The sequence below is a fragment of the Chelonoidis abingdonii genome, chromosome 11 (genome assembly GCF_003597395.2).
Source record: "Chelonoidis abingdonii isolate Lonesome George chromosome 11, CheloAbing_2.0, whole genome shotgun sequence".
Lineage (NCBI taxonomy): Eukaryota > Metazoa > Chordata > Testudines > Testudinidae > Chelonoidis > Chelonoidis abingdonii.
In genome coordinates, this window is record NC_133779.1 from 32,071,732 (window position 1) to 32,095,810 (window position 24,079).

Genomic DNA, 24,079 nt, shown 5'->3' on the forward strand with positions numbered 1-24,079 from the left:
GGAGATAGCAACTTTCAGCTGAGACAGGAAAGTCAAAGAAAATCAGTAAAGCACAGCCTGATGTCTAATCTGATCACAAGGCACCCGTATTCTAACCAGCGTACATAATTTTGCAGCAGTTATGTAGTCAGCAAGCAACTTGCTCCCTCGCTAAGTACCAGGCATAGAGAAAGATAATTTTCTCCTCTGTAATTAACAGAAGTTCATGATAACAATCATGATTCAGGGCCACTAAGTGCTACTAAACTGGCCTGTTCATCCCCATGCATTTCTAAAAAACGAAACAAGATCTCAGTCAAAATGATTCTGCTGAACCCACGACATTAACTTAAGAAAAACTTACTACTTTATACTGAAAGCAGGATGTATTTTAAAAGTAAATCAATAAAAATAATGAGTTTGGTCACATGTTAAGAAACCACAGGCTAAGTTTTTGTGCAGAACATGGCTAGAGCTCAGGGCTCTGCAGAGATGAAAAACAAGATGGTTTTTCATGTTGCTTCCTGAACAAGGGCTACTTAAGGCTGTCCATTAAAACAAACTGCAAAAATTGAAAATGCATGAATGTGAAGAGTTGACTTAGGTTTTAATCTTGTCAACTGACTCAAAACTAAAAGAGACAGAATCTTCTTTCATGGGATTTATTGTTTATGGCCAATTATAAGAATATAAGAGTTGCCATACTTGGTCAGACCATGGTCCATCTTGCCCAGTATCCTGTCTCCGATACTATACCACACCAGAGTTTCACGGGAGGGTACAGAACAGGGCAATTATGCTTTTCACTCCTGGGATAAATCATTTTTTTTAATCCCTATCATAGGTCGGAGGCAAATCCTAGGTAATGAACTCTTTGAAAGATCAAAATTTGTCAGCTACTCTCATGCTATTAATCCAGAGGTGGGCAAACTTTTTGGCCCAAGGGCCATATCTGGGTATAGAAATTGTATGGAGGGCCATGAATGCTCTTGAAATTAGGGGTTGGAGTACAGCAGGGGGCGAGGGCTCCAGCTGCGGGGGGTGCAGACTCTGTGGTGGGTCCAGAAATGAGGAGTTCAGAGTGTGAGAGGGGGCTCCGGGCTGGGGCAGACGATTCGGGTGTGGGGGGAAAAAAGGGGAGGGCTCTGGCTGGGGATGCTGGCTCTGGGGTAGGGATGAGAGTTTGGGGTACAGGAGGGTGCTCCAGGCTGGGATCGAGGGATTCAGAGGGCAGGAGGGACAGTGGGTTGGGGCATGGGAGGAGGTCAGGGTACAGGCTCCAAGCAGTGCTTACCTCAAGCGGCTCCCAGAAGCAACAGCATGTCCCCGCTCCGGCTCCTATGTAGAGGCACAGCCAGGCAGCTCTGCACACTGCCCCGTCTTCAGACGCCGCCCCTGCAGCTCCGAATGGGAGCTGCGGGGATGGCACTTGGGGCAGGGCAGCATGGCAAGCCCCTTGTAGGAGCCGGAGGGTGGTCATGCCACTGATTCCGGGAGCTGCATAAAGCCACAGTACACAAGGAGCAGGGCAAGCCCGCAACCCCGCTCCCTGACTGGAGCAAACCCTGGACCCTGCTCCCCAGCGGGAGCTGGAGGGCCAGATTAAAATGTCTGAAGGGCTGGATGCGGCCCCCCAGGCCATAGTTTGCCCACCCCTGTAATAATCTGTTTCCAAAGTCCTGTTATACATGTTTTCTGCTGGCTATTGCCAAGTTAGTTATATTGCCCACAGCATATGCAAATGTGACATTGCTTCTCAGGCAGCGTGGAAAAGGGATGGCATTTACTACTGTGCACCTTAGAAATGGAATGGATTTTGGCAATGTTGTATTGTTACTTCTGACTGTCCTGCACAGCAGCACCTTTTGGAAAGTGCAGTTCTACCCCATGAAAACGTGGCAACAGGAGTAACCTTTGCAACACGATACATTTCCAGAATGACAGGTCAGCCAGTGGACGGGGCTGCTCTAGCAGAGGAAGGAGGAGCAACCCAGAGGACAGAGGAAGACACACAGATAATTGGTTGTCAAACACCTACGCCTCTCCTCGGTGCCAGATCTTCAATGACAGGAACACACATTCCTCTCCAGCCACTCCCACAGGCCTATCCCATCCCCTGTGGAAAGATGAGGTTTCATATCTTTCACATAGGCAGCATTGGCAAATCCATAGGTGCTCTTCCCCCCCTACCCTTCAAAACCAGGGGATCCAAATTTGGCACACTTTTCAGTGGCAGGTTCGGAATACTACACTTTGGCACACAGCTTCACAATTTTAGCTGTGATGAACTTGCTACTATAAATAAAACACAGTCAATTTTACAGACTACTTGAAGCTGCAGGTAAGTTACACAAATTGGGTGCAGCCCGCTGGCTGCTGACAAATCGCCACTGTGGCTCTCTTGTGAAACCTGGATGCTCTTATTCTAAAGCAGCCCTGTCCTGTTCTCCTCCACCAGAGGGACAGTAACAAAGCTGGCTGTCACGGGTGGGTACATAAAGGAGGCGAAAATCAGGGCCCTAATAGTGATGCAAAGGAATCACAGAATCAAAAAATAATAATAATTTGAACAAGTTGATATGGGCAATTTCCATCTCTTCCTCAAACGCTTACAAGCCTAACCATACAAGGGTGTGGGCTTCCTCTGAAAGGTGCTGAGCTCCCTTATCTCCCACTGAAAGCAAGAAGTGAGGGTGCTTAGCACCTTACAGAATGAGCCCATGAGTAGGTAGAATAGAGAGACTAGTTTTATGAAATGTGTTTCACACTCCAAGTCTCTCAAAGCTTTTTATAAAATAATTAGTCTGAAAGCGCAGGGACTGTGTGAGCAAAGGCAGTATGTCACTATGATCCAAGTGACAGCTCAAACTATCTTCAGCATGAGGAACGCAGGGCATTACTTTGAAAGAATGATTATTATTTTACATTTACATAGCATCCTCCCCCACCCGAAAGATCCCAAAGTGCTTTACAAACCAAATATAGGCAGCGCTTCTGCAACGCAGCCATCTTTGGTGACATCTAAGGGTGGCAAGTTACCAGCCGTAAAATCTTTCACGTCCACACATGGTGGACAGAACTTCTGTGTTTAATACCTAACTGAAAAGAGAGCTACACCACGTGAACTGAACTCAATTTATCTTCCTCGGGAGGAGGAAGGGCTGAGTGAGCCCTACGGGGATTTTAAAAGGTGATTATGGAGAGTCTCAGGCTAATACTACACTTTACGCTACAGCGGCAGTGCTGTAGCACTTCAGTGTAGACACTCACTACAGCAATAGGAGGGGTTCTCCCCTCCCCAAGAAGCCGTAGCAAGGTCAGCAAAACAACTCCGCCATCGAACTAGTGCTGTGTACACCCCTAATAGATGCAGCTATGCTGATGTAGCTTTTCTGTGTAGATGAGGCCTGAGTGTCCCCTTCTCCAAAGCAGAAGACACCTCAGAGGGAGGTAGTACCTAAAACCAAAGGTAGACAGAGACCAAATTCTCAGGCTCTGTCCACACTACAGAGCCTATGCCAGCATAGCTAATGTTGGCCTAGCTATGCCCGCATAGCCCCCTAGTGGAGACGCAGCGTACACCAACACAGAGTTTTTCTGCCAGCAGAGAACACCACTTCCCCAAACGATGTTAGCTGCATCTACATTGGGGGTTTGGTCAGCATAGCTATGTTGCGTGGCGGGTGGGGAGTGGCACGCTTCACGCCCCTGATGCCAGTATACGTTTTAAGTGTAGACCAGGCCACAGTCTAAAGAGAAAAAACTGGGAAGAGACTTGGGGCATTGCTACGCCTGCAGATGTAGAGTGCTGAGGGTTAAACATGCCCTCGGAGAGCGCAGCAGGGAACATGCTGCCATGTGTTCATGCTGACAGCACTCTGGTGTGGCCACATTTGTGGCACTTGCAGTAGCATTGGGAGCAGTGCATTATGAGCAACTATCCTACAGATCACCTCTTTCCATTCTGGCGCTGTGGCTTATGGGAAGGGGGATGGAGGATGCGGGGCATTCTGGGTCCTGTCCCAACACCCCCTGATGCATCAGTTCACATCCCAGCAATCCCTGTGCTTCCGTCCCCATTTGGCGCTGTCTTTCAACTTTTTTTGTGCTGCACGCTCTGTCTTCCCTTTTGGTCTGCGGGAATGTGGCCCGAACTGCTGAGGAATATGCTGATGAGCCTTGCCAGCACGTCACGAATAGCAGTCGAGTTACTCCTTAAGATCCAAAGTGACAGCGAGGAGTCTGACGATGATGTTGACTTGCGTAACGCATATGACAGGAGATTGCTTGGCATTCACAGACATGCTCACCGCAATGGAACGCCACTTTTGGGCTTGGGAAACAAGCGCTCAGTGGTGGGATCACATTGTCATGCAAATCTGGGATGATGAGCAGTGGCTGCAGAACTTCCAGATGAGAAAAGCCACTTTCATGGGACTGTGTGAAGAGCTCGCCCCCACCCTGCGGCCCAAGGACACGAGATTGAGAGCTGCCCTGACAGTGGAGAAGCAGGTGGCTATTGCAATCTAGAAGCTGGTAACTCCAGACAGCTACTGATCAGTCACTAACCAGTCTGGAGTGGGAAAGTCGATCGTAGGAATCATGTTGATGCAAGTTTGCAGGGTCATTAATCGCATCCTGCTCAGATGAACTGTGACTCTGGGTAACGTGCATGACATTGTGGCTGACTTTCACAAATGGATTTCCCTAACTGTGGAGGGGTGATAGACGGGACGCATATTCCAGTTCTGGCACCAGCCTACCTAGCCTCCGAGTACGTTAATCGGAAGGGGTATTTCTCTATGGTTCTCCAGGCACTTGTGGATCACCGTGGGCATTTCATTGACATTAATGCAGGCTGGCCCAGAAAAGTGCACGATGCACGCATCTTTCAGAACACTGGCCTGTTCAGGAGGTTGCAGGCCGAGACTTTCTTCCTAGACCAGAAGATCACGGTAGGGGAAGTCGAAATGCCCACTGTGATCCTTGGAGACCCCTCTTACTCTTTAATGCCGTGGCTCATGAAATCCTAGACAGAGAGCCTTGATAGCAGCAAGGAGCAGTTCAACAACAGGCTGAGTTGGTGCAGAATGAGTGTGGAGTGTGCTTTTGGCCATTTAAAGGGCCGTTGGCACTCTCTGTATGGGAAGCTGGACCTAACTAATGACAACATCCCCACGGTTATATCCGCGTGCTGTGCCCTCCATAACATTTGCAAAGGGAAGGGTGAAAGATTCACTCAGGGATGGAATTCGGAGGTTCAACACGTGAAGGCTGAATTTCAACAGCCAGAGAGCAGGGTTATTAAAGGGGCCCAGCGCAGCTGCAAGGATTAGGGATGCCTTGAGGGATGTCTGGTGCCCTGCACGAGAATGAAGTGCAGCGGTTCCAACATTAGTAGAAATCTGTGTTCACTATGCTGACTTGCAGTGCCTGTTGCTCTCCTGGGCTAAGGTATATTTTACTTTATGCGACAATAAAGAATGTCTTCTAAGCCAAAAAATCCATTTATTGAAAAGAAAATTCATTTACTGAAAAGAGAAACAACTCTTTGGGAAACATAAAGGGCAAGGGGGTGGGGTAGGGTGGGGAACGGTACAATCACAGATTTGCATATGTCCTGTTATTATACTCAGCCTTCCTGTCTGGAGTGCTGTGCAATGAGTGCTGCACTTCAGGATGGCTGTACTGCATGGTGATGGGAGTTGAGTGCAGTGGGTAAGGGTGGTAGTTTGCAGGGCTGGGTGATGAAGCTACAGGTGTTGGAGGCAGTTGGTGGTGATAAGCACCCAGATGTGGGGGAAAGTGGGTTGGAGGTGACATGGGGGCACAAGGGAAAGAGTTTTGGGACAAGGGCTGCCGGGGTCGGGAGGTAGTGCTCCGCCTGCAAGTGCCTCTATCGAGTCCGCTTGGCGCTCCATAACGCTTAGCAGCCACTCCTTGCTTTGGTGCCGGCAATCCACATTCTGCTGGCAGACCCTCCTTTCACTCTCCCGCCACTCCCGTGCTTTTTGATTTTCATTACGTGACTGCTGCATTACTTCAAGCAGCATATCCTCTTTGCTTCTACGTGGCCTCTTCCTAATTCTTTGGAGTCTTTTGGACGTGATAACACGGACGGCTGAGATCTCAAGGTTGCATCTATAAAGCCAAAATGCAACACTTAACAGAAGCAGCATTGTTCACACCAGACAGAGCAATGATTCAGCTGTACTTAAAGACAAGCACAGTCCACATACTAGGAGAATTTGCCTATCCTAAAGTGAGTGCACATAACCCACAGGAGCCCCAAAATGGTAAACACAGGGGCAAAGGGGACTGCTTGTTTCACAGCCGTACTGTCCTCTGGGTTTCTGTACCTTGGGGAGAGCTAACAGCTGCAGGGGGCCCCTATACTGAACACTGTCTTCACTTTTTCCACAGGAGTTTGTCCTGGAAGATATCTCGCTGCTGAGGGTGACCTGGGAAGCAAGAGTGGATCTTCCATTACAATGCGGCTTCTGCCCTGGCCCATATACAGCTTGCCTGTGTGCAGCAATGGTCCCCCCGCCCCTCACGGCACAGGTCTGGTCTACACTACGCGTTTAAACCAAATTTAGCAGCGTTAAACCGATTTAACCCTGCACCCGTCCACACAACGAGGCCCTTTATATCGATACAAAGGGCTCTTTAAACCGACTTCTGTACTCCTCCCCCACGAGAGGAGTAGCACTGAAATTGGTATTGCCATGTTGGATATGGGTTAGTGTGGCCGCAAATCGACGGTATTGGCCTCCGGGCGGTATCCCATAGTGCACCATTGTGACCACTCTGGAAAGCAATCTGAACTCGGATGCACTGACCAAGTAGACAGAAAAAGCCCTGCGAACTTTTGAATTTCATTTCCTGTTTGCCCAGCGTGGAGCTCTGATCAGCATGGGTGGCGATGCAGTCCCAAATCCAAAAAGAGCTCCAGCATGGACTGTACGGGAAATACTGGACCTGATCGCTGTATGGGGAGATAAATCTGTTCTATCAGAACTCTGTTCCAGAAGACAAAATGACAAAGCATTTGAAAAAATCTCCAGGCTATGATAGACAGAGACCACAGCACAGTTCTGTGTGACAAGCGTAACGGAAAGCCAAAGAATTAAATGGAGGCTCATGGAGGGAGGGAGGGGGTACTGAGGACTCCAGCTATCCCAGTCCCTGCAGTCTCTGAAAAGCATTTGCATTCTTGGCTGAGCTCCCAATGCCTGAAGGGTCAAAAACATTTTCCCGGCTGTTTCAGGGTAATAAACAATTACACACCCCCCCAAAAAAAGGAAAAAAAACCATTCTCACCTTTTCATGCACCCATAAACTGCATTCGCGAGACGCAGGCGCAGACTGAACACCAGACCCCTGGGCAGATGGCACATAACTGGGCTATCCATCGTCATCACCAGCCGGAATGCTCCTGGCTCTCTGCGAGGTCCGGCCATGCCCCGAAAATGAATTGCCCGGTTATCCGCCACAATAGTACAATTGAACGTCCATCATACAAATTGGAGGCTGAGCTCATCACCCCCCTCCCCCCTTTCATGTCAAAGAAAGGTTCTGACCGAACTGAGTAGCTCCGCGCATTTATCTCACTAAATCAGTTCGATCTGCATTTTTATACTCATTTACAAGGGAGGACCGACGGTAGCTCAGAGGTGTGGGAGGAAAGCAATGGTGGTGTGCAGCAGCCCCAGAAGGAATGCCAGACACCATTTCGCGGCTCGGGCCTGAAACAGATGCGTGTCATGGGTTCTGCTAGTAACTGCCCAATTCTACGCAGGACTGATATTTTTTAAGATCACTAAGGAGGAGAGATACCGTGAGAGTCTTTCCATTTTTGGGTCTTTGCGCCCCGGGCCGTACTCACGAGGTCACCAAGCAACCCATGACACAAAGACGGTACAAAGACTCGATAACTGTGCATCTAGCCAAGTATACGATGGCATGCAGAGGGCAAATGGGGGATCGGTAAACATCTCTGCTACCTTCAAAGGCACATGAACTGCTGTACACTGCTGATGTACCGGGGCGTTGCAGCAGCATCCAGTACACATATGTGCCAGTGACAAAGGCAAAACGGGCTCCATGCCATCTAGCATCTTGCCAGGCAACTCCAGGGGAAAAAGGGTGCAAATGATTCTGCTGCTGCTACGTAGAAGATAGGATTACATACCGTCAAATACTGCACAACCGTTTTGGGCATGTGATCCACCCAAACAAGGGGCGGGAACTATGGGATAGCTACGGGATAGCTACCCACAGTGCAACGCTCCGGAAATCAATGCTAGCCTCGGTACATGGACGCATACCACCGAATTAACGTGCTTAGTGTGGCTGTATGCACTCGACTTTATACAATCTGTTTTACAAAACCAATATATGTAAAATCGGAATAATCCCGTAGTGCAGACATACCCACAGTGACGCAGACTCTTAGCCTGACTGGGACAAGGACCACAGTAGCTCTGCCAAGGAACCTGCGCAAGCGCATTGCCCAGCTTCTGCATGAGACCTTTGAAGAGATCAGTGAGGCCGATTACCACAATGTGAGAGAGCACATCAACACCCTATTCTGCATCTAGGCATGCATGCAGCCCTAACCCTCCTCACCCCAAGAGCCCACACTGAGTAACTTCCTTCCCAAAATAAAAGCTGCTTACCAGACACCTCCTCTGGTGTTTTGTCCTTCCCCACGCACCAGCCACTGCGACTGGCTACCTTCCTCCTGGCTGCATGCATTTAGGGATGCCGGGCTGTCTCCTTCCTCTCAGCACCCTCGCTCCTGCTTTCCTCCTACTGCCTTGTTGAACTGGGCTCTGAAGTGTCGATGGTGGTCCTCCAAGTGGAGGTGGGGTCACCCCCAAGTATCGCATCCAGCTCTTTGTAGAATCAGCAGGTCGCAGAGGGAGCACCCGAGCGGCCGTTTGCCTTGCTGGCTTTGCAGTAGGCATTCCGCAGCTCTTTCACTTTAACCCTACAACAGAGTGCGTCCCGATCATGGCCCCTTTCCATCATGTCCCTTGATATCTGCCCGAAGGTATTGTAATTCCTACAGTTGGGACTGGACAGCTTCCTCCCCTCAAACACTGATGAGGTCCAGCACCTAACCATTGCTCCATACTGGGGATCACCTGGCACATGGAGGCATGGTCACCTGGACAGATTCGCTGAGAGCACTCCACGCCTGGCTGAGCAAACAGGAAGGGGATTTTCAAAATTCCCAGAGAATTTAAAGGGTGGGTCTGATGGTTGGTCACCTGAGAACAGGGCAGTAGAGTTCAAAGTGATGACCAGAGTGGCTAGCACAGGCATTGTGGGACCCTTCTGGAGGCCGATCAGAGCGCATTAATAGACAGGGCATCTACATTGGTGCCGCAGTGCTCCAGCCGGCGCACAGCAAGCATTATGCTTCTCGTCTAGGTGGATTACCAGGAACGCTCAAGCCATGGAATCCAGGCACTCCACGTGCCTTGTCAGTGTGGACGCGTCGTGAGTTAGGGTGCCCAGGGCTGCTTTAATGTGCTCTAACTCACAAGTGTAGCCATGCCCTAAGCTCGACTGGCGTAAGGCAGCTTTATGCCAGGATAACTCATCCACATCAGGTCTGTATAAATGAAAACCACCCCTTTAACTGAAACAGTTACACCAGTACAAAAATCTACATGTCGATCAGGTTTTTGACGAATGCAGTTTGTATTGTGATACTCTAATGTACAAATCAATTTATTCTATTTTTTTTTTAAACACATTTTACTTTACTGGAACGATCTTTGTGAACTACAGAATAAACCCTGAAAATATCAAGGGTCTTGTGAGATTTCCTCTTAAAAGAGCTCTTTTGTGTGTTGGTGGATGGTTTGATTGGATTACACAGAAAATGTGGTATCTGATCAGCTTTAGTCCTATATAAGGCACTTGCTTAAGTGAGCTCCACTATAGTAATTAGGGCTGTTACCTTCAGTCGTGATGTGTTTGCAGATAAAAAAATCTTTGCTTGTATTTCTAGTGCATTAAGAGTGAATGTCTAGAGTAAGGCAAACTAAATAAGCTGTCTCAAGTAAGGCCACTAAGGGCTGGTCTAAACCAGTGGGGTGGGGGAAATCGCAGTTACTCAACTTTAGCTACATGAATAACGTAGCTGAAGTCGACATACTTAGATTACTTACTCCGGTGTCTTCACTGTGGTAAGTCAACAGCTGATGCTACTCTGTCAACTCCGCCTCCACTTCTCACTCCAGTGGAGTACAGGAGCCCACGGGGTGCTCAGCAGTCGATTTATCGCGTCTAGACTAGATGCGATGAATCAACTCCCACTGGGTCCATCGCTGCCTGTCGATCCAGCGGGTAATGTAGACAAGCCCTTATTTAAGCACCATACCGTAGACTTAATGTGGAACCTAACTTCAGATGCTTAAAAATCTTGGACATTGTATTAAATGCAAAAAGAAAAAAAAATCTTCATTTGCTTTTGTATTTGTTACTTTCAGTTCAGTACATAAAACATTTAAGAAAAATCTTTACAGTTAAGCAAGATAACTGCAAAATAAGTGATCTTGTTTCTGCTATTTCAGCTATATAATAATCCTATGATAATTCTATTAAAACAAAATTGGCAGATTAAAGGCATTACTGAATGCAATTTCTCTTTTTTTGATGAGACAAAGAGATTCCTCCCAGGAATATCACAGAGCAACCAAACTTGAGATAGCAACTCCCTGTCTGACTGTTAGTTTAATTATGATCAAGACACTTTTAAAAAAAAATCAAATTATTTTAAGAATAAATACATCTTAGAACGAACATATTAAAATACATCTTCCAGTGCATCAAAAGTAAAACAGAAAAAAAAATCATTCCTTTTAAAAACCATGTTATAGCCCTATATAAATGCTTATCACTAAAACCAGAAAATGTACTAAACTCAGATATATTCCAGAAGAAACTAGTGTGCTCTGAAATGAATCCTGCTTAAAACAAACAGCTTTTCTGGACAAGAAGAATAGAAAATATGGAAGAGGCTTCCACAGAAAGTTAGGGATTTTTTTCCCTTTAGTTGTAGTTATGATGGTGTTGTTGGTTTGCGGGGGAGAAGGGTTAGGGGGCATGCCAATTCTGCAATAGCAATGTTATTCAAATAGCTTCATTTAGGCTAGGAGCAAAAGGCTGCAGCATCTTCTCCTGTATAAAGGTCACTCTAGTTTTTGCAACACAGATGAAGATAGTAAACAAAGAGTGACATTTATTAAACATAATGCAACCAGTACAAGATTGCCTATTTGATTTAAAAACTTATTTTACAATGAATCATTCTGCATCAATAGATGCTTTGTTTAAAGGCAACCTAGGAGTGCATATATGACATTCACCCATGAAAGCTTATGCTCCAATACATTTGCTATTCTATAAGGTGCCACGGGACTCTTTGTTGCTTTTTACAGATCCAGACTAACACAGCTAACCCTCTGATAAGTAACACCGAATGTGTCTAAGTGAAAGATTAGGGAAATATCGCTATATTTTTTTTTTTAGTTTGCTTACCTAGCCCACCTGACAGCACTTAGTGTATTGTAAGTTCCATGCTTTTTCCTGAACAGACAAGCAGTTTCTCCTGTTTGTGTGGATTTTTCACACAGCAACAGGAAACAGAGAAACAATGATTTTTTAAAAAGGCAGAGTAATTGTAAAATCATTGGCAGGGGAGTCTGGGCAGACACAGTATCTAATTTATTTAGCTTATGTTTTAAACTGAGTAGATTTCAAAAGTGGCAGCACCCCTTTAAACTCAAGCTTCAAGGGTGCATCTGTGACGGGTTCCCGCCAGGGTGCCACCTGGAACTGGGGTACAACTGAGCCCCCTAACCCACCAGCCTGGGCTCCCTTCTTCACTGTACAATACTGCTATTGACAAGCTGCCAAGCCTTCCAGGCTTCAGCCTGCACTTTCACCAGCATACATACAGGTAGGGACACACCCAGCTGCAGTACATGCAGACAGGTTCTTTAACCAGCCCCTGCATGGGAAGGTTTCAGCTAGGGCACCTCCCAATTCCTAAGGAACACACCCCCTCTGGAGTATAAACCCAAAATTATACTGTCTTGTGCTGCACCAGGAACAGTACAGCGTAAGCTCATAAAATTCACCCCCTCCCACAATGTGGAGAGGGAATATGCAACAGCTTTCTCCCCGAGTTATGATTCCCACACACTCGTTTTAGATAAAGCAAAAACAAGTTTATTAACTACAAAAGACAGATTTCAAGTGATTATAAGGGATAGCAAACAGATCAAAGCAAATAAACAAAAATGCAAACTAAGCTTAATATTCTAAATAGACTGGATATGAAGAGCAGATCCGCACTCTAAGTGATGACACAAGCAAGCTGCAGATTCTTAAGGGGCTTACAGCTTAGAATCCCCAGGTGTTCCATTCACAGGCTAAAAATCCCATTAGCCTGAGTCCAGCACTTCCCCCAGTTCAGTCTTTGTTCCTTAAGTGTTTCCAGAAGTCTTCTTGGGTGGGGAGTCAGTGGACAACCAAGATAACGTCACTCCCTGCCTAATGTAGCTTTTGCAAATAGCAGGGACTCTGTGTTTCAAAGTTCGGTTCACGCCAGTCAGTGGAAAAATACTGACATCCCAAGATGCAGTGCAGCACCAGGTGACCTGGTCACATGTCCCACAGACATTCCCCATGGGTTGTTTGGAGCGCTCACAGGAAGGCTCAACAGGTGGGGGCTAAGTTTCTCCTAAGGCCTATTGTTTCTTTCTAATGACTCATTAACCCAAATGGGCCCTTCCCAGCCAGTCATCTAGAGTGAGAGCATTTTGCCTAGTGAGCGTTGCCCAGGAATAGCTACATGTGAAATAGATATACAGACAATATTCATAACTTCAGATACAAAAATGACACCTGCATACACATAGGATATCATATTCAGCAAACCATAACCTTTCCAATGACGCCTCACATGACTGACCTTGAATAAAATACATAATTTATGATATAATTCAGTGGTCCCCAACGCGGTGCGCGCGCACCCACGTCCTGGCCCCTGGGAGAGCACTCGCCGAAATGCCGTGGCAGGGATGCCTCTCGCTGACGCCGCTTGCCGTCAACAAGCAACGTCATCGAGAAGCGTCGTCCCCGAATTTCGCCGGGGGGGCGGGGGCCTCTCGCTGACGCCGCTTGCCGTCGACAAGCAACATCACCAATATGTGTCGCCGCTGCACCATTTCGGCGGGTGCTCCGCCGTCACGATGGTCCTTCGGCCGGCGCCCATCAGCCAAAAAGGTTGGGGACCACTGATATAATTAATCATACTAGTATCACTATGAAGAATGTGGGGTGCAGTGTCACAGCATCCACACTAGGAAAAAAGGTTAGTTTGCATCTCCTCCTCCCATCTCAGCTAACTTATTGTGGACAAGGCAGGGTTTTAACATGTTAGCAGGTCAAAATAAACATTATATTTTACCATACGTTCACTAACACGTGGTAAAAAGCCACCTCTTTTTCCTAGAGAAGCCACCACAGGGAGCAAGGTCAACAGTCTCTACCAAGAACATCTCCTTGGCAGTTCTCTCTCTGCTTCCCGTTCACGGCACATCTAACCAAGTGCTTGCTTTACTCTCGTGGCACATTCAAAGATAATACTGCGGTGAAAGAGGCTGCTGCGTTCTATGCTGCCTCACACAGGACCTCCTCTATGTCAGCTAAATCTTTATTGCTAAAAGATGCAAGAGGTCAAAATAACAGATACAAAAATAACTGACAGCTTCCACTGTTTGTCAGGAATACACAAAAACAACAGTTTATGCTCCTTCCATTGCAGCAGTTATTAACGCCCCTGAGTTGTGGTGATGTGAATGACACAAGCATACAAAATCCACCAGATTAACGTCAAGCTTTATGGTAGGAAAAAATCTTTCCAAAGAGGAGACCCATAGTAAGAAGGAAATTTTCAAAGTTGGGATAGAACATCACAAAGCATTTAAATATAAAACTATATTTAAAGAGCGCTAATGTACTTAACAGAAAAAGAGTGCACAAAGGGAAGACAAGTAAATACTGAGACTGTTGCCCTTGGATCAAAGTGGCCTTCCTACCCCTAATCTTACGTACCAGACAGACTAGTAGTTGTCTGGTAACTGTTTTACGCCCTGTGACAGGATCTTAAATATGTTTACTTTCTTAAAAAGCAAATCTAAAGACCTCCATTTAGTCTGGCTTAAAAACAATTGTTTTCCCTCCAGTATTAAAAAGATAAAGTTTAAATTAACTATTTTGAAAAAGCACGAACTGAGAGTAATTTTCTCCGATTCCAGAAAACAAAAGCACCTGTAAAGTTTTCAGAGCCCACTACAGAAATGGCATGTAAACTTAAAGCAGATACTTCAAATAATTATTGGTACGTTACAATTAGTGGAACCAAAATAAGGATCTTTTAAATATTCCGATATCCTCTCTTCTCATTCAAGAATCTCCTAGAAGTTCATTTTTGCCACAACAGCCACCAGAAGCAACAACTTTTTCTCTGTTTAAGCTTCAAAATCAATTCTTCCCTCTGGGTTTCTCATTATGTCCTTTCCTCTCAGTATCTGCTTTTTATTTTTTAAACTCTTTACGGCATAAACAACCTTATTTTCTATGTTTTGTGCAGTACTTAATTAAAAAGATGTGGTACTTCAGCGTAAAGTCAGTTATTCAGACTTCCAGAAGAGCAAAACTAAAGTTAACTGACATTAAAAAAGCAGTTTTCAAACTTGAGAGTGTTACCTTGATTTTTTAAAAATGTATCTATGAAAAAGTTTGACTAAAAACAAAACTCAAACTGTATAAAAAGACACCACGTTTCACTGACTCAAAGCCGATATTAGAACAAAGTAACTGATATACAATTTTCAAACACCTGCAGCTCAAACTTTCGAGATACCACAATTAGTAAGTACAACATTCTTCACGTGGTCTTAGGCATGGAACCTATGAGTTAGTTTCTCAGAAAAGGGTCAGATCTTTAAAAATATGGGAAATATTATATATCTATAACCTCCAGAACAGGACTGAGGTTTTGGGTAGTTATTTATTTAGACGTGATTCTATTCTGAGTGATAGAAGTATGATGTTAATACACAAAAATACTTCAACAGACAAAAGTTTGCTTGTAGAAAGCATTTCTCTATAACTGCTTCATGTACTGAAATCCACATCAAATGACAAGCCAACTCCAAATATACAATAATAAAAATTTCAAAGAATTACCTGATTTCTCCACGGTTAATAAATAATGAAGATATTTGTTCATGTTTTGCTTGAGGATTTTAATATCTATTTTGTATAGTCAAGACACTCAAACTAATGCTTATGTCACAATGTGCTGCTGACCAGTACACTGACAGCACCTTCTGGGTCGCAAAGATAATTGCGGCAGCAGGGCAGGACATAGTAACTTCCTGAAGTCCCGCCCTCACCCTCATTTACTCTAAAGCAAAATTATCATTTCTACGACAGTTTCTCCCTCCTCCTGCCCAGCCCCCTGGTTTCCTTATCAGTGTTATTAATATGACCTAGGGGAATTTTTAAAAATCTAATATATTTTCATTATTTACTCTACTTACTTTTTATATCACTCAGCTTAGACCCTGAAAATTGACTAGTCATTTTCACTTCTTGGTTTTCATGCATTAATGCAATGTCGCAAGGTTTGATCTGTGAAAGTTACACAGGAACCATTTAAGTATGAAGCAAAATATTTCTAATTAGAGGGATCTGTAAAAGCCTTTCTGTTAAAAAACACGCACAAAATCTAATTACCGAGCCTAAATTACCTGAAGGTGTGTCCATTTAACATCATACAGGCAGGTCTCAATTGACAACAAAATTACAAAATGTAAGCACAGTTCTATTCAGTTCAAAGGAACTAGTTGCCTAAGTAAAGCTATGGATGCACATACGTGTTTGGAGGATTGGAGGCTAATTAACAGACCTTTTACAAAGCATAAAATAAATTTAGGATAACAGCCTCTAATATCACTGAATAAATGTTTCCAAATGAACACCTGCCAAAGAAGTCTTTAGAACAATCAGAGCTGGATTGTGCCTGGTTTTATGCAAGTGTAAAAAGGGAAAGGGTATGAGAGAGAAAGGAACACCACAATGAGCCTTCCTCTCCACCACAGCCTTACAGCCCTAAGAAGAGGCTGCACATAATCTGGTCCTTGCATGAATCTAAGCACAAGGACTTCATGAGGTTAGCTGTGACAGCAGGACAAATCTCTCCCAAGTGGATGGGGAGAGCCAGGGATCTGCCTCCACCAGTGGAGACTTCCCGGGGGGGGGGCACGTATTGCACGTTTTCAAAAGGTGGCACAGTAGTAACGCTTCCAGGAATTGCAGACCGCAATGTGTCTGTACCAGCTGAAGAAATTTTGCTTCAAGTAAGTTTCACATTCTAGCAGAGATCAAACATGGAAGATTTCATCCCCCCAAAAATAAACATTTTAGGAAGTTATGAACATATGAAAACAGACGTTTGAATGGAAATTGTTTTGCATCTTTACCAAATGAAGGCACTATATGCAGCCACTCTGAAAAGTGAGGTATTTTAAAAGCTCCCTATCTTGACATTCCCCATTCAGGGGGAAGTGAGAGATGTTACAAAAGAATAAAACACTCCAAGGGGCAAGTAACAGGTTGAAATCACAACTGTTTTGCCATGTCACATTGCTACATCATTTACCCTGTCTAGCAATTTAATGAAATGAAAAGAAATCTCTGACTACTGGAAGACCAATATTAAGGTCAGTGTATTAAATGAAAAGACATGCTCTTGATCTTGCTATCAAGTGGTTTGTCAAGTGGTTTTTCCAGTCTTCATTTCACAAATCACAGCTGTAATCACTACCTATCTTTAAGTTGACAGTATTTTTTGAACTACTTTCTTGAATGCTGACAGATACTAAGCCTTTGGAGCTATCAGCCAGCATGATTTTCTAGTCTTTAGAGAGCCTTGTCAAAAGATTCTACCTAGTCTTGGAATCCACTTAAGTATGAACATCCACAATAAAAGCCTGCATTTAATTCATCTGAACTCTAGTCTACAGCTACATGAACACTACGAGCTAACGGTGTGATTCCCCTGCTTGTGCCCACATGGTAGCGGGAGTACAAACAGTACTGTAGCTGCAGCAGCACCAGCACGGGCGACAGAACCAACGCTTAGCTGTGCCAAGTTCAAACCCACCTAAAACCAGCGCCCATGCCTCTGCTGCTGCCGAACATGCTACTGTGGCTACACTGCTATTTATACTCATTACAGCTTGATGAGAGCTACTGCAAGTGTGTGTCTACAAGCAGAGGAATCACACCCCTCACTTGTAGTGAAGACGCAGCCTACATTTGCTGCAAGAGAAAAGTTTACCATTTCTGTTAATTCTACTTCCTTTTCCATATGGCACCTAAAAAAAGAGTTTTCTAGGAAAAGTAAAAAGGGCATTCCCAAAATACTTTACTGACTGTAATAAGCCCACAGAGTATTAATTCAGATGCCATTGCAATATGTGATGTATTAGAAACCAGAGAGATCAGACAGATAAAACAGAGGCCTTAGTCCTGTAAACATTTATGCATGTGCTTGGGACTACTTACACAAGTGAAGCTAAGCACATATTTAAGTGTCTCCAGAATCAGGAAAATATTTTGCATTTCGCAGCATGCTTTTGTGGATTTTCTCACCATTCATGTTTTTTCCTCCACAAGGAATACAAGTTTTGTTGTTTGTTTTTAAATGTGTGCATTTCACTCACTTCTTTCCTAAAGTTTACAACAGGTTTAAGAAAAGTATTTAATTTAAATGTATAGGAAAGAAATGCAAAGGTGTGTGTCATCAAGCTTCTCCATGCAAGCAGTCGCTAATTCCCTGCTCTCTATCCTACCGAAAGATATAAGTAAAGTGTCAAACTTCTCAGTTGTCTTACTAACACATCAATTATTAAAATAAAGGATTTAAATTTATTTCTCTCTTTCCAATTCTTCATTTCACTGAGCTAGGTCACTAAAACCAAGTTAACTGAACTTCTTGGTTTTTACTTTAGCAAAATACTACAAAGTTTCCAGTATACACACTGCAGGAACCGGTGTATATTGACATTCTTTAAATGTAGTAATATTTCTATTAATAGTTTTATCCTTTAATATTTTGTATATTTTGGTAATATGCTGCTTCCATCACCATAGCAACTGAGAATCTTCTATGTAAAACTGATTGGCAACAGCAGAGTTTCTAGCAACTTCATGAATCCCATTTTGCTTTATTAAAATTTCTGCTTGGGGTATGGTTAGGTTTTTGGTTGCTTGATCTATTAATTTTGGGTGTCTGTTCTTGTTTTCGGGAGGGGGTTTCAGGGAGAAGGGGCAGGTAGAAGGACGGGTTATTATGTCATTCTTGTGATGACTGAAAGGCTTTGCCAAAATGGAAGGTTCTGCAGCATCTCCTAAAGGGAGACTGCCAAGTTGTTTAAATATTTAAATTATCTCTTGTATTTTATTATTACTCTGCACTTCTACAATCTAAGCCTCTAGCATTTTATGATTAACCCTCAACCTTCCTGTGAGGTAAGCATTTGTTTTACAGATAAGGAAACTGAGGAACAGAGACATGAAGTGAAGGGCACAGAGCATCAGTGACAAAGTCAAGAAAAGAACTAAACAGTCCTGGTTCCTACTGTCCGCAGCTTTAATCACTACACGATACTCCCTCCTGTAAAGGAATTCTCAAGGATGCATATTTTATTTAAACAATTTGCAAAATCCTTGGAAACTTTCTAAATATATAATCCACACAGCACAAGAAACCACCACAGATTTTTGATCTCTGTTTAAGAAAGAGACTCTCTCTCGGCTTAGCCTGGTCCACTACCATACAGATATTCTACACAACGTAACTATCCATATGCATTGCTCTAATGTAACTGCTTCCAGACTAGATGCTAAAACTTCTGCTCTTTCAATCCTGCTCTGATAGCAGAATCACATAGGTGATGAGAACCTTAGAAATCCATAGCTTGGTTTTGAACCCAGGACAGAGAGCACCAGTCTTCTGAGCATGGTCTTGGCCTGATCAAAAAAGTCAAGTAGAAAATAAGGTTTAGTTTTCTTTGTTAAATGTTCACAAGCAAAATCTTTGTTATGCTTTTTGTCACACAAGCTCTAGACTTTCACAAAACAGAAAAACTGAACAAATAGCTGGGGGGGAGGGGTTCCCCCCAACCACAGCTATAGAAAGCAATGCTTTTGGGAAAATAGACAGTTCTTTGCTTGCTACATTTTCAAAGCACCTCACAAACATTCATTAATCCTCACACGCCCTCTAATGTGCCAAGTGGATATTGCCCTCATTTTACTGATGGAAAAGTTAGGGCAAATCATTTCACTTAAGGTCACACAGCTAGTCAATGGCAAAGCCAGGATTAGAACTCAGGATTGCCTGATTCCCAATCCTGTGCTCAATCCTTCACACAATGCCTTCTCCCAAGAGGCATATCTGATATACTATTTCAAGTCTATTACACATCACCCCCAGTAACTTACCCACGTTCCAGACAATATTTTAGAGATACTCCCCTCAAACCAGGCACTATATCTATTACTGCACAAATGGACCCTAATGGTTAATAAATAGAAATTAATATTTCTACTCCAACTATTCATATACTTCAGTATCCAGTTCAAACTTCCCTTCACTGGGCCAAATCATAGAATAAGAGAAGATTAGGATTGGAAGAGACCTCAAGAGGTCCAACCCCTGCTTAAAGCAAGACCAATCCCAAAAAAAATCATCCCAGCCACGGCTGTGTCAAGCCGGGCCTTAAAAACCTCTAAGGATGGAGATTCCACCACCTCCCTAGGGAACCCATTCCAGTGCTTCTCCACCCTCCTAGTGAAATAGTGTTTCCTAATAGCCAACCTAGACCTCCCCCACTGCAACTTGAGACCCTTGCTCCTTGTTCTGTCATCTGCCACCACGGAGAACAGCTGAGCTCCATCCTCTTTGGATCCCCCCTTCAGGTAGCTGAAGGCTGCTATCAAATCCCCCCTCACTCTTCTCTTCTGCAGACTAAATAACCCTAGTTCCCTCAGCCTCTCCTCCTGAGTCATGTGCCCTAGCCCCTAATCATTTTCACTGGAAGTAGTCCAATGGAGGGCAATTTGTCCACATCCCTTCTCTAGTGGAGAGCCCAAAACCGGACGCAATACTCTAGATGTGGCCACAACAGTGCCAAATAGAGGGAATGATCTACTGACTATGCTCCTACTAATGCAGTCCAATATGCCGTGAGCCTTCTTGGCAACAAGGGCACACTGTTGACACATATCCAGCTTCTCGTCCACTGTAATCCCCAGGTCCTTTTCTGCAGAACTGCCGCTTAGCAAGTCGGTCCCCAGCTTGTAGCAGTGCATGGGATTCTTCCGTCCTAAGCACAGGACTCTGCACTTGTCCTTGTTGAACCTCATCAGATTTCTTTTGGCCCAATCCTCCAATTTTTCTAGATCACTCTGGACCCTACCCCCACCCTCCAGCATATCTACCTCTCCCCCAGCTTAATGTCATCAGCAAACTTGCTGAGGGTACAATCCATCCCATCATCCAGATCATTAATGAAGATGTTGAACAAAAACAGCCCCAGGACCAACCCCTGGGTCACTCATTGATACAAGCTGCCAACTAGACATGGAAGCGTTGATACATACCCATTGAGCCCGACAATCTAGCCAGCTTTCTATCTCACCTATAGTCCATATCATCATCATATTCTTTAACTTGCTGGTAAGAAACTGGTGGGACGCGGTATCAAAAGCTTGCTAAGTCAAGATATATCAATCCACTGCTTTCCCCTATCCAAGACAGTTTCTAACAGAAGGCATCAGGTGGTCAGGCTGACTGCCCTGGTGAATCCATGTGACGTGTTCTGTCCCCTCCTTCCTCCTAGTGTTCAAAACAGATTCTTGAGGCCGTGCTTCATGATTTGCAGATTTGACGTGAGGCTGCCCGATCTAGTTCTTCAGCTCTTTCTTCTTTTTAACTCTGGCCTACTATTGTTCTTTCCACTGACGGGACCTCCGCAGCACGAAGTTTTCAAGACAATGGCAATGGGCTTCGCAATACATCAGCCAACTCCTCAGCACCTGCGCGATGCATTTCTCTGGCCCATGAACTGTGCATCCAGCGTTAAATGTCCTTACCTGTTCTTCACGCCACGGGGAGGCTGTCACCTCCCCCATACTGTCGTGCCAGCGGGCAGTCTGGGTGACTTTGTCTGTGAACAATGAGCAAAAAAAAAAACAACAAACATTGAGTATCAGCTTTTCCACACCCTTACTAGGCTGCTCCTCCAATTCATAGGGTCCCACACCTTCCCTAACCACCTTCTTGTTGCTAACATGCCCTTCCTGTTACCCTTCATATCCCTTGCTAACTGCAACTCCAGCTGTGCTTTGGCCTTCCTGATTACACCCCTGCATGCTCAAGCAATATTTTTATACTCCTCCCTAGTCAGCTGTCCAACTTTCCACTTCTTGTAAGCTTCCTTTTTGTGTTTAAGCTCAATGAAGATTTCTCAGTGAGAAATCATAGGTGGGTTTTCCCAACAAGTAAGGGGACAGGAAACAATTCCAAGTTTCCATTTGCTGGGGTGCTTTCACATCAGGGAGGGAACCACTGGCATTTGCAACCTCTGTGCAAGACTGGAGGAGTTTACCCTTACAACCTGCAGATATTAGAAGCTCTTCTTCTGGAGGCCAGGGCTCCTCCATTTGTTACCCTTCAGAGGGCAGGAGTCCAGCCCGCTGGGAGTGCGCTATGTAAATTACAGATATTTTAATGTTATCCCCATCAACAATTCGATGGGGAGGGGAACACAATACTACTTGCAGTTGAAGAGGGAAGGGGAACGATGCCATTAAGCAGGTATTCCCTCGTACGCCCTCCCTTCACCTTGGTCTGCCTGGGGTTCATATCTTCTATTAAGATGATTTGGCCCCTTGTTTTAAAAGCTCAGTGAACTGCCTGCAGTCAGCCGATCAGACTCACTCTCTTCCTCCCTCCCTCCACACCATGACCTGCATTGGATAAACGACCGAATATTTTTTGGGTGGCACAATAGTAATGGTAGGCCCAGTGTACTCCTTGGGCATCATGGTTGTCCTCAACCTCAGAAGCAAACACCCTCTATACGCTGGACTTATTAGAGCATATTATTCTTTACCCTCGATAGCACCCTTGGGAAAAAAACTATTTGCTTGCAGGCTGCTTTTTCACTGCTCTTCTTGCCCAGGGCTTACAAAATATATGGTGATTAATTTTATTTAGTAAACATCAGGACATGGGCATAAAGAAGATACTGTGTCTGGCCTCACGTTTTCATGATCTTTCGTAAGGCTCCTTTAGAATACAAGCAATTTAATTGCCAGACAGCAACTCATCTTGAATAAGGAGAAACTGTCTGATCTCAAAAAAATGGTTGCTTGCTAAAGAAAGTCAGAATATAACAGAGAAACCACCACCCTCTAGTGTAAATTTTAAATGTAACCTCACAGATCAAGGGAACTACAATACTGCACATGAAAGGAAACTAGATAGTGTTTTCACCTCTCTACTAAATCAAAGCATAGTCTCTTTAGTCTAAATCCATCTCCGATCAAATGAGCTAAAACAAAAGGGTTGTTCCCTCCCTCAGATTTTAAAAGTATAGAGTAGTTTGTTCTTAAAGACATTACACACGCTAACAGTAGCAGTACCAGCAGCCTCCTATTAAAGCTAGTGCCTTGGAGTCGATTTATAATGACTCTCCACTTCTCAACCCAAATCCACATATATAAAAGAGTTCTACTGAAAAGAATCCCTCACAAGAAGAATGATCAAAAAAACAAGGTTAGCTTTCAGACATCATGCTACATGAATGTGCAGATCCTCTGTTACCCAAAAGGAACTCTAAGTGCTGTACGTACTACAAAAATTGGTTCACGTACCACTGCCCAAATACCTGAATAAAGTTGGGTCTGGATTGGGGGGAGAGAGGGAGGAGCAGAGAGTTGGTCCAAGGCACCTAAGTCAGTTAGGCTCTTTTGAAAATGCACACAAACTGATGGACAAACATTTCCAATGATGATAATAGAAATGTACAGATAGGCTAAGTAGAAAAATGCTGCTTGGGAACTTATTAGAATTCGATTTAAGAATATTTACACTGGATTTTTTTTTATTTTTTTTTTGCACCTTGTGATGTCGGCAATTAATTTTTTAACGGTTATAAAGCTTTAACCTTTTGAATCTCAACATTTACTGGCATTAAATAATTACTGTCTGACCCCCCCACATAATTTCCCACAACTGAGAAAATTTAAATTAATAAAAACTGTTTCAAACCCATAATTCTGCACAACTGGGAAATTTTACATTGATAACAATCAAAGAAGATGCTTAAAAATCAACCTCAAGTGTATCCACTGAAGTTATAGCAAAATAAAAATTGATTTCTGCGAAACCTAGGTATAAAAAAGGTCACAAAAGCAGCAGGACAAACAGGTCTCCTCTATGCCTACCACCTGAATGACTATTAATGAAGGACCTTGGAGCATAACAGGATGGGGGCTACCCTGAGCGGGGCTGCAGTTAAGAAGTGAAAGAAAACGGTTTCCTCAGCTGACCTGTAATTAGGGACACGGTGACTGTGGCTGGGGGATACATGGAGCTCTCACTGGGGAGCGAGGGCTGGGAAGGGGGGAAGAAGATTGGACGACGGAGCTGTCACTCTGGGGAGAGCTGCAACCTGTCCCTGTGCTGGGAGGAGAAGGGGAAGAAGGATTCTGTCGTACTGTGGGGGAGACAAGGAACTTGTCACTATTTGGGGGGAATGCAGCAAAGGAACCTGCCATTAAATTTTGAGGGAGGATGGGAAGAGAAGGAACGTGTCACTATATTTGGGGGTGGGGAGGGAGAGAAGGCACCAGTTGTTACATATTAGTGGGGGAAGGGAAGGCACCTGTCACTATATGGGAGGGAGACACTTGTTGCAACATTTCGGGG

The 24,079-nt window shown here is 44.5% G+C and overlaps 1 protein-coding gene and 1 long non-coding RNA gene across 2 annotated transcripts in view; both read right to left on the reverse strand.

The window, feature by feature from the left end:
* REXO1 (RNA exonuclease 1 homolog) overlaps window positions 1-19,127 on the reverse strand; it is a 71,255-nt gene extending 52,128 nt beyond the window's left edge. The window contains exon 1 of the mRNA XM_032798979.2: window positions 15,259-19,127. Within this exon, the coding sequence (XP_032654870.1) occupies window positions 15,259-15,301 (43 nt within the window). The 5' untranslated portion in view covers window positions 15,302-19,127. The remainder of the gene's footprint in view (window positions 1-15,258) is intronic.
* On the reverse strand, window positions 5,924-8,731 carry LOC142047519 (uncharacterized). The gene is made up of 3 exons (XR_012656804.1): window positions 8,661-8,731; window positions 8,416-8,512; window positions 5,924-6,120 (listed from the first exon to the last, which is right to left on the reverse strand). It is a non-coding gene; the product is annotated as an uncharacterized LOC142047519 (long non-coding RNA).
* Window positions 19,128-24,079: the final 4,952 nt, after the last annotated feature.